The sequence below is a fragment of the Lampetra fluviatilis genome, chromosome 19, assembly GCF_964198595.1.
Source record: "Lampetra fluviatilis chromosome 19, kcLamFluv1.1, whole genome shotgun sequence".
NCBI classification, from domain to species: Eukaryota; Metazoa; Chordata; class Hyperoartia; order Petromyzontiformes; family Petromyzontidae; genus Lampetra; species Lampetra fluviatilis.
Window position 1 is genome coordinate 9838892 of NC_136293.1, and position 20619 is coordinate 9859510.

The following is a 20619-nucleotide window of genomic DNA, read 5'->3' on the forward strand; positions in this document are numbered from 1 at the left end:
TGCATCCAACCGTCACCAGGATCTCAGAAGCCAAGCGTGTCGAGCTCGGTTAGCACTTTTAGAATGGGTGGCCATCAGGGGCTTGCCAGGTGGTGTAGAAGCACGGGGGGAGGGGTGGTCAGGAGATGCCAGTGCTGAGTAGTGTCCCACCTTGCATGCGGTGAGTTTTCTCCAGGAACTCCGGTTTCCACGAAAAAATGGCAAACAATCATGAACGGGAATCTTGCCAAACAGCCGAATGCTGGAATCTCCTGAGAACGACGCGTGAAACTCGGCAAAGCGCTTCTGGGTAAATAAAACGCGATTAATAATTATTATATAGCTCGAGTAAAATAATTAAAAGAAATTGTTATTTTATTTTTATTATTTTATTATTTCCCATCTCCGTGACTTTACCGAAAGATCCAAGAATATGAATCCCTGCAGTCACGAAAGCTTTACATCGAAAATTATAGCTCGAGTAGTGACGCGGCAGTTAACGCGCACCACGTGACGAATCTACCAATCGGAGGTCGATTCCCAGCCATGGTTAACATCAGTGGCGAGTGATATCCGGAATGAATCCTAGCCCCCCCATCTCCCTCATCTCCCAACCACACAGACCAGCGCGCGGTGCAACACCCATAACGGCAACAGCGTGGGGGGGGGACCTTCATCCAGCAGTAGATTGACAGCAGGGCTGTTACATCCATATTAGGTGCCCTGTCAATGCAAGCGAGATTCACAACAAGCGGAAGATGTCAAACGCTCCACACCCATGGGTCGCCGTGCAGGGACACGCTTTGTATTATTTATAGAAGCCCGTCCTGCCCGCAAGATTGTTACCGATGACACTGCCTGGTTCCACCAAAAGGTGTGGTGTCATTATTATTATTCATGCTCAGTCACACCCACAAACTGAACACCACCCCCACCCTGCCTCCCTTGTCTGGCAGGTTCGTCAATTGTAGCCCACTCTCGGTCACATTTTCTGCACTATCCCTGCAAATGTAATTTTGCCGACAGACACACAAACTACGTTTATTGATGGGAAAACTAGGAGGGTTGTCGAGGTTTTCCCCCATCGATTCGACGGCTTGTCGCGGATTCAGGCCTGTGACTTTACTCTTGAATCAGCTGCGCAAATTGTTCATCGTCACCCTTACAGTCTCCTTTGTTTGGTTTCTCATTTCCCCCCGTCAAGTTTGTGCAATGTTGTTCACTCCTTTAGCCCAATTTGGGTATAATCGCCACGATTGTGACATGTTAACTACTACCTCACCCGCATACAGGAGTACTCTGGGTTAAATCCCGACACCGACGCCTGTATAATTTGAAGTGTGAATGTTTTCCCCGTGGTCCTGTAGAATTTTCTCCGGGTCCTCCGGTTTTTCCGTCAACATTTAGAATCGACATAATGCGTTGAGAGCATTTCGCTGTTATACATTTCCACGTGATCAGCCACTTCGCTGAGCGATCATTTAAGGCCAGGTCGCTTCTGAAAAAGGGCTGTGTAGCTCAGTGAGTCTTGCCTCGTAAAATAAAAAGAGTTTAGTTTAAGAAAAAATAAAAATAGTTTAGTTTAAGAAAAAATAATAACACCCCCCCCCCATAATTTGTGTAAGCCTTAAGAATCAAACAATTGATAAAACAATGCATCATGAACACACACACACAACAGGTGCAGGCTATGCATGTACGTACACAAACAGGTTGCACACATGCAACATAGGCCGACACATTGGACGTGCCTGAGAGAAATGTCCACAGTGGAGATGGGAGCCTTGGGATCGGATCCGAATTCGATTCCCGCCCACGGCAACCAACACCAGTGACGATTAGCTGGAACCGGTCCCGAGTCTCGCCTAAGCCGACTCGACCTTACAATGGCGCAGAGTGCGTTAAGCATCTTCACTTGGGGAGACAAATACGGGCGGAGAGGTTGTCTACCAACCACCCCCTCATCGTGCGTGACTTTCAAGTAAATTCCTTGTCTGTGCGAACTTTCATGGCGAATAAAACCCTTTCTGATTCCGATTAGGCTGCTCGCTCACGGCACTTGCCCCCAACAGTCTGTTTAAAGGCCACACAGGGGATCTTCGTCGTTGGCGGAGTCGAGGCAGTGTGCCCCAAGTCGCAATGATGATTCAGGAGAGCTGAAAAACAATGACAGCGTACCGTGCCCCCTGCCACTGCCGTCACCGTTAGGGCGGCCATCCACAGCCTAGGGTGTGGATCCATCAGCAAAGCCAGTGACAGCATTTCGATTTAAAGCTTTCGTGGCTGCAGGGATTCATCTTCTTGGTTCTTTCGGTAAAGTCACGTAGAAGGGAAGTAATAAAATTATAAAAATAAAACATAATTAAATAATTCTCACGACGTTTCGGCCACAACGCAAGCAGTCATACTCAGGTGAAGACCAGGTCTGTCGGGGAGACAGCGTCTGAATGAAACACCACCACGCTTGGAGCGTATATTTAAGCTGGGTTGGAAGGGGGGAAAGGGCGCCTTGACAAAATAATTTGCACATCAAGAGGAATTTAGCATATTTATGGGAAATGCAGGTATGTGATTAGTGCTACTTGTGAAATGCGTAGGAGGTGGGCGGGGGTTTTTAAAGTCATATTATGCCCGTGCATTATGCAGGATTAGCAGCATCAAAGGGAGGGGATAGGGGTAGCATTAATAAAGAGAAGGAATGTTAATAATATGTAGCTGCAGTAACTAAACAACCACGTCGTGAGAATTATTATATTATGTTTTATTTTTATTATTTTATTACTTCCCTTCTACGTGACTTTACCGAAAAAACCAAGAAGATGAATCCCTGCAGTCACGAAAGCTTTAAATCGAAATTTAATGGGGTTACTATTACATGATGTGGTGCAACACCCATAAACTATTCTCCATATCTGGCAGTGGAGTGCCAAAGGGCTGTATACTATTATTTTATTGATAGATATAAAATGGGATGCTGACAGCTATATACAATGGGATCCAGATCTCTTAATTTGTTTATTCATTCATGCTAATCCTTGGTCGGTCCTAAGGTTTTATTTTCTTGGTGTGTGTTTGTGTGTGTTGGGCTTCTTTCGTGCCGTGTGTAGCCAACTGGGCATATGGGAGTTGGTCCTTATATATATAATTAATGCAAACGTTGTGGGATGCTGTTGGCATGAATGACGCTATATCAAATTAAAGTACGATTCATCATCATCATCATCTCACTCTACTATCTGCTCCAAGTTCCCTTCGCTCAGCAAGGAGGTGGAAGATGTCAACGTGGGAGCAGCCTTCATGCGGCCCACACTGCTGAGTGCGAAAACACGACGACTGCCATCAACGCGGCGACCGAACAGATCGCCTATCTCCCGGTCTCCGGAGAAACAAACACAATGTCAGAGGTCACTCATTCTCCTCTAGCGAACCCGAAGTTTAGATGCCCCCCCCCACCCAGCGATCCGTGCTGTTGACTCCCTGCCCCCTGTTCATGTCCAGGCCAAAGGTCCTCCCCCCCTTTATTTCCTCGATCTCTAACCGGCCGCCTCTAGGATAGATTAATACGACCACGATTTTTCTACAAAGTCAAATGTATGCGCTGTAGTAATCAAATGTGTATTGAAGTGCTGGCAGTGCTAATCCCGGCCGTAAAAAAAGAGACTTAAGAATAATTGATTGCCGAATCAAATCGTGATCATGGGAGGGGTGTCCTGGACAAACATGATAATATAGAAGAGTGCAATACTGTATGCAGAAAATATAGGGCTTGGTTGAGAGTAAGCGGATTGAGTGGATGAACAGAGTGAATGATTAAGGTAATCTGTGGGGACACGAAACAAAAACTTCAAGAATGTGGATTGCCGAGTGTTTCCGACATGGGTATAATCTATAAAAACTAATCTACAAGTGGGCCGTCAAGTCGTCTTCACGACACCCCTTCATTCATCATCATCATCAATAAACTAAACTCAAACTTTTTTGTACCAGGTAAGGCTCGCCGAGCTATTTAGCCATTTTTTTTTCAGAAGCGACCCAACCACAAATGACAGCTTAGAGAAGCGGCTTATTACGTGGAAATGTATAGCAACCAAATACTCTAAACGCATGTTGCTAAATGTGGGGGGGGGGGGGAACCAGAGGACCCGCAGAAAAATCCACGCGGTCACGTGGAGAAGATACTCCACATATGCACGAAAACTCCAGTATATAATATATAATACACACCAGGTGAGGTAGTTAACGTCTCGTGTCACTGTGGCGAGACGTACACGCCTCATTCCCATGTCGGTCTCTCCATCTAAATAAATACTGTGTTTTGTGAACGTCTCATTGGACATTCTGAGAGTGATGTTTTCTGCAGAATTGGTTAAATACAAACAAATTCTGGACTGCCGGTCTTGCAATTTCAGCGTCTCGTCAAGCAGGTAGGGGCTTGCTTAAACGAGTTCTGGTTAATTGATCACAATCGCCGTGGGGATTGAGGTCTGGTGAATCGTTACAATTCCTAAGGGCTTTGGATGGCAGTCACCAACAAAATCAAGCATTCCTTCACACGGCGGCATCAGCATCATCTGCCGTACAGGCACAGACACGCGTTGGCACGGCAGGCATCATCACCCTGGAAAGTACCGAGAACACTGCGCAAGAATGGTCTACGATGGCGTGGTTGGGAGAGAATCTGTGCTCTCGATCGTGATCACGAATTAACACATCTCAGTCAGAGTCGTCTATTCCAATCCGTATATACATCAAGGGCGGCTAAAATGCGCAACCCGCCCGAGTGTGTGTGTGGTCGACAATTGGACATCTTCGGGACAGTGTGCGCACTTCGCAGTAGGAATGTGGAAGCTTGGAATCTCCCCCGACTGGCTCTGGAGGAGAGAGAGTGCCGCCCAATCCTCGTGTTTGTCTCAGTCTCGTCTTCTTAGTCTCAGTCTGAGCGACTATAACCTGTCACTGGACACCGTTCATTTATTTCGGCATGTGTTTTTTAATTCGAATGACGACATTAAACCCTACCGACTAACACACGTGACTAAAACTCCACAGGTTTGCAAACGACACATGGAAACGTGTAAACGTAGCATTCGTTTGAAACCCGTGTTTTTTTTTCCGGCCTGCACGATTGCTTTTCCTGTCATTATGGGGGGGTGGGGGGGGTAATTCCCCCCCCCAACCCCCCATCATTTATATTCACCGATTCCACAGATGGTGTCATTAACTTGACTCGGGTTATAACGATGACATAAAAAGGGGGTTGACTAATTTAACGCTGCAGGGCAAGGGAGGGGAGGAGCGCCCCTGTGAGAGCTTCTAAACAAAGGCAGCGGTCCCGCCTTAACACAGCTGGGGGGCAGGAAGCCCCCCCCCCACGCCAGCCCCCTCCCCTCACCCCGAATCATTCAGAGCCCAAAGAGATGCTAATGAACCCTACACTGGGGTTGGGGGGGGTAGAGTATAATTGTAATTGCGAGAACAAAACGTGAAAATTCACCAGCCCGCCCTGAATCGACCGCGAGCAGACTTGAGCAGCAACCGACTGCGTGTCGGGCTTCAGCGGCTGTTTGTTGCCGTAGAGTTCTCAGATAGCAGAGTGGGCGATGATGATAAAAAGTAGCTTCGAGTAGACTCAGACCCGACTCTAGCTACTCTCGGATGGGGGGGGCAGTTGAGCGGGGGTGGCCACCACAACAGCGAGTCACCAACAAGGAGAGTGAAAAGGGATATTTGGTGGTGCAGGGCCCACCCCAGCAAACCCCCCTTAGTGTGGGGGCCCTGAGCAGACTGCTTATAAAACAACAAATTAAAATACCTTGGGAGAAGTAAAAGGATGAAATGGGTGACACCACGTTTGAATAACGAACTAGCCAACACTGACAATGTACAGTGCGTAGTCACTCCAAGATGTTTCGTGTTCATGTTTTTGGTTGTTGCGGTTGCACCCTATTCAAGAGCCGAATGGGCTCACAGGGTTATACCTAATAAATGAACTGAACTGACAGTGGGGGCAAGGTAGGACAAACCGAGGACACGTTTTCTGAAAACACATTACGCGCAGCTTAGGATAGATGAGCATTAGATGAAAAATGTCAACATCTTTCCACACTGAGATTCTGTAAAAACGATTGGGAAAAGGAATGACGAAATAAATCAGAACGGTGAAATCACCTTTCAGAGCAAGCTTGAACCGTAGCGCACGATAGAAACAGAATCATCAATAAAAAAGTAGTGGAATTCTACGCAGATCTCCATAAAAAAAAAGAAATACCTCAGGAAACAAATTACGGTATATTTTTTGGTGACGAAGACTCAAATATTGCACCTGGAGAGGAAAGCACTCACCTTGGCAGCAACGTTAAGGGGCAGGCGGAGCAACTGCGGACATCAAAGAAGCAGGATTTAGGTGTTGGGTCAACATGAGACGGGAACTATCAACTAAAAGTTTACACAGCAATGAAAACATATCAGGGTCATGGAAGGATGCCTCATCTATAAGTCTAGAAAAAAAATCGGCGACTCCACTGATTTGACCACCACACTCCATGGCAGGCCAATTCCTTGGTTCACTGATGATGTATATGTTAGCACGGGACTTACAGAAAACGTAAAAGTATAAACATGCTTTTTTGAGATAAACTATATTTTATTTAATCAGGTAAAGCTCACTGAGCTATATAGCTATTTTTCAGACGCGACTGGCCACAAGTGATGTCACAACAAAGTGGCATGTCATGTGGAAAATGATAGCAGCCAAATTCTCTAAACGCACGTTGATTTTAAAATATGGAGGGAAAACCCGCAGGACCCGGAGAAAAATCCACGCGACCACGGGGAGCGAGGCGTACAAACTCTAAATATACAAACATCAGGGTCCGGATCGAATCCACTTTCTCCTGCATACCAGGCAAGGTAGTTAACATCATCTCGCCACCACGGCACAGACCCTACCCAATGAGTGAAATCTATAACGCTCGGACTTTATTTCAGCTGGGGAGACCCAGCTCAGTCACAAGGACGACCAGAGCCGAGACCGTCGGCAGTGGCGGTAGTTACAGGACACGGGCAGGGTGGGAATGTGCAATCTAGAGGAAAAACAATGATTTTTTTTTGTAAAAACACGAATTACAAACTGAATTTCCTGAAAACAGCATGAACAATAGCGCTTAAATACAACAACAGACAGGCCATCATTCTTTGCAAAACACAAATATTTTTGTTTCAGATGGTAGAAGTTATAAGTATAGACTCGACTAGGTTTTTGTTTGCGTTTAGTTTTTTTGACCCCACCCCACCCACATCCGATTAGCGCGGTTGGCTACGAAATACGTTCATACAAACACACATTTCGATTTAAAGCTTTCGTGACTGCAGGGATTCATCTTCTTGGTTCTTTCGGTAAAGTCACGTAGAAGGGAAATAATAAAATAAATAAAATAAAACATAATGAATGAGTCTTTCCGACAGACCTGTTTTTCACCTGAGGACGGCTGCTTGCGTTGTGGCCGAAACGTCGTGAGAATTATTTTATTATGTTTTATTTTTATTATTGTATTATTTCCCTTTTACGTGACTTTACCGAAAGAACCAAGAAGACAAAACACACATGTTTATTCCAATATTTGATCATTCTCGCCCTCGAGAACACCCTGAGAACTTGCATCATCCACTCACATGCGAGTCATCTGTGACCGAGAAGGCTTCTGCACAGGAGTCGTTCGTTTGCACAAAGGCGTCTCGTGGGAACTCCTGCACCTGCCCCGATTGAAAGGGTCAGATCGTGCCAAACAATTGTTCATAGCAAATCAATAAGTAGGGTGTTATTTACACTGTGGAGAGTGCTCTGCAATAATAACCCGGAGACGTACACTTAATTTCTCCGACCATGGATAACACATATTCTTAGGTTTTTTCGGTAAAGTCACGTAGGTAAAAAATTAAAATTAATAAAAGTAAAATAAAAATAAAAATCACGACGTTTCGGAGGCAACACAAGCTTCCGTCTTCAGGTGGAACCGTCACAGCCCGACATGACTTTACCGAAAAAACCTAAGAATATGAATCCTTGCAGTCACGAAAGCTTCAAATCATGGATAACACCTTCACCAAACCACATTGACGAGTGTGGGTGAAGTGGTTAAACAACTCCCCCTTGACTGAACTTATATGGGGGGGGGGGGCGGGCAGCTTTATCCACCAGTGGATTGTCGTGGATCAGACGTCACCTGAAGGGATCTCAGGTTGCTCCGTGGCACCCACTTCTGTGGCCCTTCTGACCCCGAGGGTTCAACTTCTTACCCGTGACGAGACGTCAGAAAAAGCGAAGACAATATTTTAAATAAGCAATCGCATTCAGATTGCTTAAATAAAGAATGCAGTTTCTAATTTAAATTTCACATTAGTCTGTAACTTGTTTGGTTATTATTAAGATTGAGTTATTAATGCTGTGTTTACATATATGGGTTTAAAACCCAACTTTGGTTATTGATCCCAGCACACTTAGGTGTCATGTTTTTTTATCTTCTGATAAAATTAAAGTTTAACCAAGTATCTATCCTACGTTTATTTTACCAGGTAAGGTCCACTGAGCTATATATCTCATTTTCAAAAGCGACGTGACCACAAATGATAGCTCAAAGAAGTAGCTCATCACGTGGAAATGTATAGCAGCCAAATAACTCTCAACGCACGTCGATTCTAAAATGTGGAGAGGAAAAAAACGGGAGAGACCCGGGAGAAAAACCCACACGACCACGGAGAGAGAGAGAGAGCGCGCCAGGCAAACTCCAAAACCACGCAGGCGTCGGGGATCGGGATCGAACCCACGGACCTTCTGCAAACCCAGCGAGGGAGTGAACTTCTCGCCACCGCGGCGAGATGAAAACCGATATTCATGGGATGTTAAAAGGAGATGCGAAGGAGGAAGGCCAGCTTGGCTAACCTGCGCGTCCCATGGGGAGGCAATGCCCTCTGGCCCAGCACGCGGTGTAGAGGTTTTTGTTTTGGCATTGCGAATAAATTACAGACTGGGGCGGGTAACTTACAATGTCTGGCAACAACCGCACACTTCCTCTTCTGTTTTAGCTCAAAAGAATAACATTGATGCAGCAGCAGCAGCATAGCGAGATGCCGAACGCGTGTACTGCAAAGCCACGCGATGCACACAGGTCACACAACATGCCATGCGTAGCGGCGCAACCAAGGCGGATAGCCGGTGATGAACACCAACGAGACCGTGACGGCCAAAAGGAGGGATTAGGCGCGAGAGGACGCCCGCTGTGGAGATGGAGCGATTAATTAAACTTACGGTGGGGAGCTAAACATAGGATTGTAGCATCGCAAGAACGTGAGAGTTGACGATGGGTTTGCGCGTTCTCGATGCGGTGTCGTGGAGGTTTCCCCTTCCACATTTAGAAACGTGCGCTTAAGAGTATTTGCTCTGATTTTGCACGTGACAAACCACGTCCTTGTGCCATCATTTGTGGCCGGGTCGCTTCTAAGAAAACAAAACTATATTAGCTCAGTGGGCCTTACCTGAAAACATAAAATAAAGGGGTAGTGGTGCCAGGACATACGACTTTCATTATCTGGGTCCGTGATTTCTGTCCGAGCTTGCTTCGTCTCATCCATCATCGATCAACGTCATCCATCATCGATCAACGTCATCGACCGTCTCTGTCACGGCGGCAGCCTCGCTGGTGTCGGCTTGGGGGGAGGGGGGGCGAGCCCCCCCCCCTACCATTACTCCTACAGCCCTCAGCCTCAAATTCTAAATTCTTAATAAAGTGAGGAAGAAAAATGTTGGTACAAAATACTCCACGCGGGAGTGAGAGAGCGAGAGAGCGAGAGCAGATTGCACGACGGCCCAGAGAGAGAGAGGCTCGGCATCGCTTGGCCACGTACGGTGCGAAAGAAGTTCACTTTTTTTTTCTTCTAGATTTGAAGCTTTCGTGACTGCAAGGATTCACTCATGTTTTTTCGGTAAAGTCACGTAGGTAAAAATAATAAAATAAAATAATAAAATAATAATAATAAATGAAAAATAACTAAATTAAATCACGACGTTTCGGAGGCAACACAAGTCTCCGTCTTCAGCTGTGACGGTCCCACCTGAAGACGGAGACTTGTGTTGCCTCCGAAAAGTCGTGATTTAATTTAGTTATTTTTAATTTATTATTATTATATTTTTTTTCTACCTAAGTTCACACACGCGCGTACGTTCCGCTCAGAGTTCAAACGTTCGGTTAAAGTTCACAGTCGTTGCGTGCCGTGCATCTCCACAAAATGTTAAATTCTGTTCTACACATCCTGTCCCCTTTAAATAAACACGGCCACGCCACACACCCACAGAATGCTGCGTGACAGCGCCGTGAATCATTGTCGAAAGGCCCGGACCCCCCCTCTGCGTGTGCGGCTCTTGGTTCGCTCCTTTTCCGGAAACCTCAGTGATGGGGGGGGTGAATCGGCGAGCGAGGAGGGATCATAGTGGAGGGGGGGGCATAGTAGGGTTATAGGGGAGGGGATCATATCATAGAGGGTGGGGGGAGATTATAAGGGAAGGGGGGGTGGTCATAGGGGAGGAGGGCCAAAACACCCCCACCCCAGTCAACAGTCAGTCCCACCACAACCGCAAAACCCAAACTCTCCCACCACCAACCACTCCCCCACCCCTCCCCCCATTGGGCTCCACCCAGACACCCAACCCACTCGAGTTGGGCTTGCGCGCACGTTTATGCGTAAAACGCAACTCCCCGTCGCAGCGCGTCTCTCTCCCTCCCTCCGTCGCTCTCCCTCCCCCTCTCGCCAGCTGTACCCCGACTCGCTCGCACGCACACCGCGTGCTCTCGCCGCTCGTGAGCACGTGCCCACAAACCCCGAGCAAGTTTGCCGTTCGCGTAGCAGAGATAAGCTGGCAGACCCGACCGCAGCGCTCAAAACGCGAGAGGAGGAGGAGGAAGGGGTTGAGGCAGATTGATTTTCTGTGCTCTCCGGTTGGGCGAGCAGTGTGTGAGCAGCGAGCAACGCATTGTAGATTTTCACCACGAAGGCTGCTGCTGTTGCTGCTGCTCCCTTGCCCAAGGGCTCTCTCGCCAAGCACGTTGCTCATCAGCCTCTTCTCCGCCATACGAGACGACGAAGAGACTCGCGTGAGAGGGCACCTACAAGGCCATTCCGTCCGCGACCCAGCAGCCCACAGTCATAACAAGGAGGCGACGGGTGCGTTTTGCGTGCGCGTTGCGCTCCGCCGGACCTCACGCATGGGCGGTCCCATCGTACGATGGGCGACGAGCCAGAGTTCAGCCAGGACGGGGTGCTCAACTTCCTCGTGGAGAGCGGAGGCCGCGTGGCCAACACGGAGCTCCTGCACCGGTTCAGGGGCGCGCTGGGCGAGCCGAGCGCTCGCGAGCTCTTCAAGGGCTTCGTGAACGCCGTGGGTCTCGTGAAGCAGGAGGACGGCGCCAAGTACGTGGTGCTCAAGAAGAAGTACAAGCAGCACCTGCTGCTGCGCGCGCAGACAGCGGGGGTCGACGGGCCGCGGACAGCCGAGGCCGTCGACCGAGGAGGAGGAGGAGGAGACGAACGCGCCGACGGGACCCTCCTCCTCCTGCCCTCGGAGCAAGCGCCAGGCGGGGGGAGACATTCGGAGCAGTCGGCCAAGCAGCAGGCGGTGACCCCGAGCAAGGCAGGCGAGATGACGCGCATCATAGCCCTGCCGAGCTGCGCGAGCGTGGATGAGGAGCGAGGTGGCGGCGGTGGCTGTGCAGGAGGAGACGCGAGCTCAGGAGGCGGAGGAGGCGGCGAGGCGAGTTCCGAGGCGACTGTGGTGCCTCCCCCTGCTCCGGTGGCCATCAGCATCACCGTTCCCTCTCCGGCGGTGGACGCGACTGGGGGGAGGGGTCCCTTTGCAGAGGGCGGCCTTGCGGCCAAGACGGCGGCGGCACGCCGAGTGTCCGTGGACGCGTCGAGCCGGGCGGCGGCGGCGGCGGAGTCACCAGGCCACGCCGCAGCGTCCGCGGAGGAGGAGGACGAGGGGACGACGACCCCAGGGTCAAGGTCAGAGGCAGCCGCGTGCACCGAGGGCGAGGGCAGCGGCTCTCAGGACGCGGGGGAGGCCGGGAGGGGTGACAGCGGAGAGGAGGGGTGCCGAGGCGAGTCGGGGCCAGGCGGTACAGACAGTTCGAGCCAGGAGGTTTCGAGTGGAGCGACAGCTTCTGTTGCTGCTGCTGGAGCTGATGCCGGGGGAGGAGTTGGGAGAGGGTCCTTCAAGACGACACACAAGAAGAACTTATCGCAGGGTCTGCGCGTCCCCGGGTCGCCCCAAGCGAAGAGGCACAACTCCTCGTCGTCGTCTTCGCCCAAGAGCCCATTCATCGCCCCCAACTTTGGCGGCGACGCCAAAACTGGAGCGGGCGATTCAGACACCGAATCCGTGGGCTCGGCTCGAACCAGCGAGGACGACGCCGCGGGAGGAGGGGGCAGCAGCTTCGGGGCCCCCTTGGCTCTCGAGCCGGTGGAGCACGAGTGGATCGTGAGCGCGGCGCGCGGCGACTGGAGCAACCTGCACGGCCTCCTGCTGGGAGAGCCCTCGCTGGCGCTGCGGCGTGACCCTCTCACGGGCTACACGGCGCTCCACTGGGCGGCCAAGCACGGCAAGGCCGACATGGTGCCCGTCCTGGTGGCGGCCGCCGAGTCGTCGGCCGGGACGGCGGATGACGTGAACGTGCGCTCCCACGGGGGCTACACGGCGCTGCACCTCGCCGCGATGCACGGGCACACCGACGTCGCCAAGATGCTCGTGGGCGCCTACGAGGCGAACGTGAACGCGCGCGACTACAGCGGCAGGAAGCCGTGGTACTACCTGTGCCAGGACGCCTCGTGGGAGATCCGCGAGCTGCTCGAGGCGCCCGCGGTCGACGGAGCGGAGCGGCCCGCGGCGACGGAGGTGGCACGCAGGAAGCTGCCACGGCCCTACCTGGGCAGCCTCAGGATCCCGGCCGGTCACGGTGGGGGAGCGGGGTCGGACGACGAGGCGGACGGTGGTGGTGGCGGTGGCGGCGGCAACTTTCTGCGCGACATGCAGCTCATGCGAAGGCCGTCGTTCGCCAAGTTGCTCAAGGCGCCGATGAGCAAGAAGCGGCACAAGACGCAGATCATCCACTCGTCGTCCAGCGTGAGAGAGACGAGGGCCAAGGAGGAGGGAGACCTGCCGGTTGGCAAGGTGGCCCTATGACCGCGCGGGAGGGCCCACGGGAGGGCCCACCCGCTCTCTGGCTGGGATTGATATTGTTTTAAAATGTTATTTTACAACTGTTGACGGTGCACCACGGGGGAGACGTCCCAGGGTTGACTTCGTGAGAAAGAGTGCTCGTGAAATGCTGCACGGTGCATCGCACTGTAGTAGACCGAGCGAGCGTGCCCGTTTTCATTTGTAAGCGACGTCTACAATTGTAAAGTTTTGTTAAATTAGTGTGCAGCCCCTTTCTCAACCGTCTGTTAGTTACAGGCCTTCCCGTGCCATGTCGGTCACGGTGGTTGTTTGAGTTTGACCTTAATTCCATCACGCTGTTCAGTGCAGGTTGAAGAACGATCACTCGCTACGGACGTTGAAACCGTGACTGAGAATGGAACGCAGGAACCTCCGGGCTCGTAGCGCAGTGCGCTCACCCCTCTTGCACCACACACCGTCACGCACTTTAGTTTATAGGTCAAATTAAAACCCTGCGAGTCCTCTAAACTTTTTGACACTCTGATGTCGCAGCAGCAGCAGCTGAAGGAGACACGAATGGCGCCAACAAATGCATCTTGTGAAGGTTCTATTTGCTCGGCTAGAGGCGACACTTTTGACAGCAACGCGTCTCCGACGAGGTCTTTGCTGTGCGGAGAAAAATGTGCAGCCGCCTCGAGGCTAATGTTGGCTTATCGTCCTCTCGTAGGCAGCATGTGCCACCAATCCACAAGATTGTCAAGCACAGGCGCACACACACACACGGAGAGGCGGCGGTCTTTGACATTCTCGTACCAGCGGTGTTGTGGGCGGTTTTTTTGTAAAGTGTTATTTAAAAACAATATTTTCAAATGTACTGTATAGGGTACTGTGGATGGTTAAAAAAACCCACAGATGAATCATGAATACGAGTGAATTTTCAGACTTCCACATACACCCCCCCCCCAGTGAATGTACATCGAGTTGGATGTAACAAAACGGCTTCAGAAAACGCCGCATTCATCCGAAAAATTGTCAATGCACGGGTAATATTGCAGTCAGGATAATTCTCTGCATGGGTGTTATGCACCCTTTAACATTTATCCCACAGTCGCTATCGGTGCTCGTCAGGCTGGTCATGCGCGTTATGCGTCACCAGGCTCACAGTACATTGCCCAAGATGCAGCTCTTTTAATGCCACGTGCGGCCATGACTTGCAGTCGCCTTTCACGACAGATAATGATTCCCCCACCACGTGGAGTTTGAGAGTGATTGGCATGAGTTATGTAATTGTCCCCGTTTGTATTCCTATTGGGTCATCGGCGTCATTCCATGAGATAAAAATTCGAAAGCCTTGCAGTGAGAAGTACTTTGCACCCTGTTAAGGAGAGAACGGCTCGTATAAGGTAATATCACAACACTACTTCTGTAGAATCTGTCAAATGACATTGTATACACACACACACCACTAGGAACGCACCTTTCCACACGCCCAGCTCAGAAAACAATCTTTGGACGCACGGCAGTCAAAACAACGGTATCATTTTAAATTCTCAGGAGCTGGAAACGTGCCAAATTAAGTTGTATTCATTTGCCCAGTCGATAAACAACGTTCAGGGTGGTGCTGGCCGATAAAAGGCCATAAAAACACGAGCACTCAATTGCCTCTGCAGGTCAACACACAAAAGCTCTGGCCAGGAACTCCCCTTCCTCCTGTTTCCACATCGGCTCGTCGGCACGAGCCGCCCGATTGTCGTGTCAAGAAGAAATGCGAATAATCATCATAATCATCATGCCACCACACCTCGCCATCGCGTCTTCCTTCAGAGAGATCCGGACAGTTCCACAGTTGACGCCTGACCTGCAGTCTCATCCTCATCCACCACCGTCTTGGCTTGAGGTCTCCAGCCGTCACGTCCTTCAAGGACCACTCTTACCGTCTCACCACCCCCCCACCCATCACAAACATCCGACTCTCGGTCTTCCCGCTTTTGGTCAGACTTCTAGTTGCCACTATCGCCATCATCATCACGATCCATGGAGCAGATCGCCCGTGGCTGTCCACCGCACACTTCATTTCCACTTTCCTCTGCCTGGTAGTGCCAATATGCTCAAGTAACCATTTGCCTGCACACATCGGGATAACCTCCTGGCATCATCCAATCCCGCACGCGCGTCCCACCCATCACAACCTCCGATTCCAGATTAGATCTCCACTCTCCCGCGTCGCGTTAAATTCCCAAACTCCGAGTTTGCTTCCCTTTGTTCTTTCATTAAAACCCCTCGCATCGCCTGGCACGCACACGTTTCCAAATGGTGATAAAAAACACCTTTGCAACAGATAAAGGTTAACACCAAGTTAAACAAGATTTTCACTATCAAGCCACTAGAGGGCGTGGTAGCATTAAAAGTTTCGGGCTGTATGAAACACTCGATGTGGATGTACAGACGACAGAAACGTTGTTAATTCGCTGCTGGATGAAATTCATCCCAACGCCCGTTAAGTCGCTAAATGCAGTTTGTTCCAACGTAGCTGGCTTGTTTTTTTGTTTGTCAGAATTAAAACGTGTCACGGGTTTTAGAAGTCGCCTGTAGCAGAGCAGACCTGCGAGATGCGTTTGCAAAATTTGCTCCGCACTAAAAACAGCCGCGCACCAAGATAAATTCCAATTCGACGACGCAAATGTAATACTACCTGGAGTCGATTCCTGCCAGCGAGTCTGCGTCTCGCCGCCAACTATTTACAGTAATGCGCCAGGTGCAGGCTTTATTGGTTTTACAAAGCCGCCCGCGAGATGTTTGTTTTTGACTCCACCGTTTTTATAAAAGGTGCAGCCCTGCAATTGCCTGCTCGCAACACTGCTTGCGGTAGAGACTCCGCTACAGCGAGTTTCAGTGGAGGCATTTTAAAAAATCCTTTATATTAAGTTCACTTGCTTGCGCGCTTACGACCGTGCAAATCTTTCGGTCGTTTTTTAACCCACTTCCCGTGATCCAATCGAGCTGACATTTTGCACACTCGTTGTGCGTGACAATTTATGTTCGTGAATTTTTTTTCCATAACTTTACACTTTTTAGGAATTTTTTTAATATTTAATTACCAATTGCTTAATCGTGGCAGGCAATCATCTGACCCATAGGTGGCAGCCATCTCTCAAGCCAGAGGACGAGAGGACTCGAGCCGCCACGCATATAAAGGATTTATAGTGAAAAACTTTGTTTTTATGGGTTAATTTTTTGTTGCCCAACTTCTCCACGATGGTCAGACGCTTTGTAATAAGTGGGACTACCCCGCACTGTGGTGGCCCACCACATGACTGCTGGCGCACTACTTTACAAGGACTATTATATGGCACGCTTTGTTTACCCAGACAAGTCTCACGGAGTCTTACGACCACAGTACTGATAGAAGATAGCCGCAGCTTCCGCGAGACAAAGATCACCCTATATACGTTCTTAATGGGCCGTCCATAAATTACATCACGCACCTAGGTGGGGGGGGGGGTCAGACATTTGTGACGGGGGGGGGGGGTGATAAATGTGACGTCAGGTCAAAATTAGCAACTTTAAATAAATAAACACGTTCTACTTAATTAAATAGACTTTTTTAATAAATGTTTTCTCCTACAACATCAGAGTGCAGCGGCACATTAAATACGCACTACAATGACAATAGTTTAAAGCGATTCGAAGCATTTTTTTATTTTTTAGGAGGGGGGGGGGCAGAGCTGTGACGTCATATTTGAGGGGGGGTCTGACTTTGTGACGCCGTGCGACGTGGGGGGGGGGTCAAAAATCGTCAAAAATCGCGTGACGTCATTTATGGACGGCCCCTAAGAGTATTTTGACCAGCACCACACCCGGCCGCCTTTGTCTCCCTAGCAGCGATGTTTACCTACCGCACCAGGCAGAGTCGACCTAGCGGTGGGGGGGGGGGCAGGAAGCGGTTGAGATAATACATCACCGGTGTTGGCCGCGAGCGAAAATCGAACTCGGGTCGACCGGGTTCATAGCGCAGCGCACTAAAGGCAGCACTACAGCTCCCACCCCCCACACACACAGCCTCTTGCTCCAAGCCGTCTAGGGCAGTGTTCGTCATTGCAAGGCCCGTGGGCCACTAGCTGCCTCTAGTGGGGCCTTCAGTGCAGGCCCCCCCCGACAATACACAGAGTGAAAACACCCCACCCCCCCATCATCGTCATCGTGCTGCTGTCAAACCCCCAATGGTTTCAAATGGTGTGGTGGTCCTCACGCTGATGAGGCGTCATCGGCGAAAGTGACCCCCTCACCCCGTCTGAAAAGTAGTAAAGAACACTGCTCTAGTGGCCACCCGGCATCCCAACAACACGGCCACCTGACAGTCCAACACCACGACCACCTGACATCCCAACACCACGGCCACCTGACATCCCAACACCACGGCCACCCGGCATCCCAACACCACGACCACCTGACGTTCTTGGAGGCAGTCTCCCCAAGCCAAGCGCCGTTAATCATTCACTGGCCACCGTAAAGACTTTAGACGCCTCCTTTTTGTCGACTTCAAAACTAACCTTTTCAGTGACAGCCCTCGCTTCGCTTGAAGGATTGAGATGCCATCGCAGCTAATGTTGTTTGATGCCACCACACCTCGCAAAATAGGTGACGTTTCGGAAGATGGCCCTTGTGCTATGGAAGCACAAAACGTTGCCTATTATATATTCCCTATATTTGAAAAGGCAGTGTTATTGACGAACGTGTTGGTTTTTGTTGTTGTCGTTTTGTTATTTGTGCACTACTTACAACGCACCCAATATCGTCAAATATTAGAGACGTCTCTCTCTCTCTCTAACTTCTGCTCGAGCACGCCCTTAACTGCCACACGCGCCCTCCACGATGTGCCTGGTCAGCACCCCACGACTCTCCACCGCCTGGTCTCACAACAGCTCTCCCCCGCTGGGCCGACGGATTCGTGGAGACCTCCCCAATGGCCGTGTCGGTAACCGGCCCTCATCCTCGGTCGTGCACACACACACGTGCGCCTTCCCTATAGCAGGGGGGTCGGCAAGCTAAATAACAAAGAGACACATTTTTTTTAAAGATCGAATTCGGTTACAAAAAAAACTCAATATCTCAAGAGCCGCAATGCATGCGTGGTGAATACGAGAACGCGTGGGTCCTTAATAAACAACGCCACAAAGCAGTCATTTTACAGAGCCTCGTGCAGATACGGAGCCGCAGGTTGCAAAACCCCTGCGCTAAACCTATCGCAACCGTTTTTGTTGTTGTTGCCTAAATCATGTCTACAACACTTACCTGCCGTGTTCTCTTGCGGACGTCCGCATTGAGCGTCCTGAATGTGTTGGCCTGGGACGAGACCGCGTTTCACGGAGAAGCCCCCTCCTCCCCCACCCCCACAACGCGTACGAGGAGAAAAGTGAACTTGTGTGTGTACATAAGACACAAATGGATTCACAGACCCAGGAGACCATGTACTATTTTGCCTTTTTGTTGCGTACCCATTACCAGCTTGCGGGCAAGCTTGTACGAGTTATGCTACGGGCGTTTTTTGTTTTAAATTCCTCGGGATGTGCGTGTCGCTTGCAATCCACAATTTTTACTGCCCACCCACGGTTGCACCGAGAAGACGGTGGGGTGGATGCTGGGCCTCGTCCTTGAGCTGCTGTGGCCCCTGTGGTGGTGGAGGTGGTGGAGAGGGTGGTGAAGGTGCCTCCCGCAATGCCGCTTGCCAGGGAGTTCCAGGATTCTGAGCCAGCAATGATGGAGCGGCGATAAAAACGGTCCATGTTGAGCGGCTTGGAGTGGAACGAGGAGGAGGTGGTGGTGGTGGTATTCCCAACACCAACGCTGCCTGCTACCCTTATTGGTTTCAGTAGTGGATTTCGCAGGTGGAGGGATTGTCCGATTTAAAACGGGCATGCGTGTGAATTGTCACGGTTTTTTTTATTCTTCTCCAAACTACATTCCTTTCAATGCCACCATTATTTTTTTCCAGTTCGGTTAATGTGCACATTAAAGTCGTTACACGTTGCACGTGCCTGATGATTGGTAAACGTGTCCACAAGTGACGTGGAGAGAGGCTGATTATAATTAGATAGAGATATGTGTGTGTGTATTGTTTGTGTGCACGTGTGTCCCACTCGGCGCAGATATCTCCTGTTCAATTTAAGGCAAAGGTATCGTCGTTTGTGCCCGTGTGCTTCACGTGACGTAAGAGCGCTGTTGAGTGCCCGATTGACATGCAGTCTCAATTAACTTCCAACCGGTATAAATTAAAACCATACGGGTAAATCTAGGGGTGTTAATTCGCATTGTAAAGATAGTTCTCTGCCGGTCAAATCGCCTCTGATAAAGAAGAGCCGCGTCGCTCAATTGGGCTTAACGCGGAAAATAATCTTCTGAACGTGTCAATTAAGAGGTTTAAATTCGAATAAGCGCGCTCAGCACCGTATGTCGATACGTCCACGGGACGTGCCCACTAATTAATCATCGGGTGCGCGCAGCGCGTAATTACAGTACTGTACCGGATTTGCACGCGAACGGAGAAGACTGGCGAATGTTGAACCGAGGAGTCAAGAACCCAGGGAGGGTAACTCGTGACGTTGTCGTTCCATCGCGTGTTGGGTGCAAATAGCAACAATAATGTAGAGTCCATTGTCAATCCACTGCTGGATGGTGGCTGGTCTGTGCGGGATTGTGAAGTTGGGGGGGGGGGGTTGGGGGGGGTTGGGGGGGGGGTTGGGGAGGGTTTGGGGGGGGGGGTTGGGGGGGGGGTTGGGGGGGGGGGGTTGGGGGGGGGGGTTGGGGGGGGGGTTGGGGGGGGGGGTTGGGGGGGGGGTTGGGGGGGGGGTTGGGGGGGGGGGTTGGGGGGGGGGTTGGGGGGGAGGTGGGGGGGGTTGGGGGGGAGGTGGGGGGAGGTGGGGGGGAGGTGGGGGGGGGTTGGGGGGGAGGTGGGGGGGTTGGGGGGGAGGTGGGGGGGTTGGGGGGGAGGTGGGGGGGTTGGGGGGGAGGTGGGGGGGGGTTGGGGGGGAGGTGGGGGGGGGGAGGTGGGGGGGGGGGGAGGTGGGGGGGGGGAGGTGGGGGGGGTTGGGGGGGGAGGTGGGGGGGTTATCACTTACCACTGATGTTAGCCGGGGCCGCTAATTGGACGCAGATCGTCGGTGTCCTAGCGCAGCGCGCTAACCACTGCGCCACCGCTTCCCAGCAACTCGTGTTCTATACGACGGTAGCTATGACGTGCGGGTGCGAAAGAAGTTCAGCATACATACAAATGCACGTCTACATATGTGTGCTAACAGCACTTGCCCCAACAGTCCCATTCAGGCAATATTGGGGATCTTTGTTGCAGTGTAAAGAACGCAAGAGTCGAGAATGTGCATCAGTGGTGGAAATGGCCCTGTTGGGGGCCCCGAAGCACAATCTATTTTGTAGGCCACCAT

General features: G+C 50.9%; 1 protein-coding gene across 1 annotated transcript; it reads left to right on the forward strand.

Annotated features, from left to right (window-relative positions):
- The first annotated feature begins 10708 nt into the window (after window positions 1-10708).
- Window positions 10709-16614, forward strand: LOC144937640 (uncharacterized). The gene has a single exon (XM_078865011.1). The coding sequence runs from the start codon at window positions 11255-11257 to the stop codon at window positions 13205-13207; it is 1953 nt and encodes a 650-aa protein (XP_078721137.1). The 5' UTR covers window positions 10709-11254; the 3' UTR covers window positions 13208-16614.
- Window positions 16615-20619: the final 4005 nt, after the last annotated feature.

Bases quoted from the DNA above. Each gene is read 5' to 3' on its own strand.
- LOC144937640 (XM_078865011.1), top strand. From the start codon at position 11,255: ATGGGCGACGAGCCAGAGTTCAGCCAGGACGGGGTGCTCAACTTCCTC.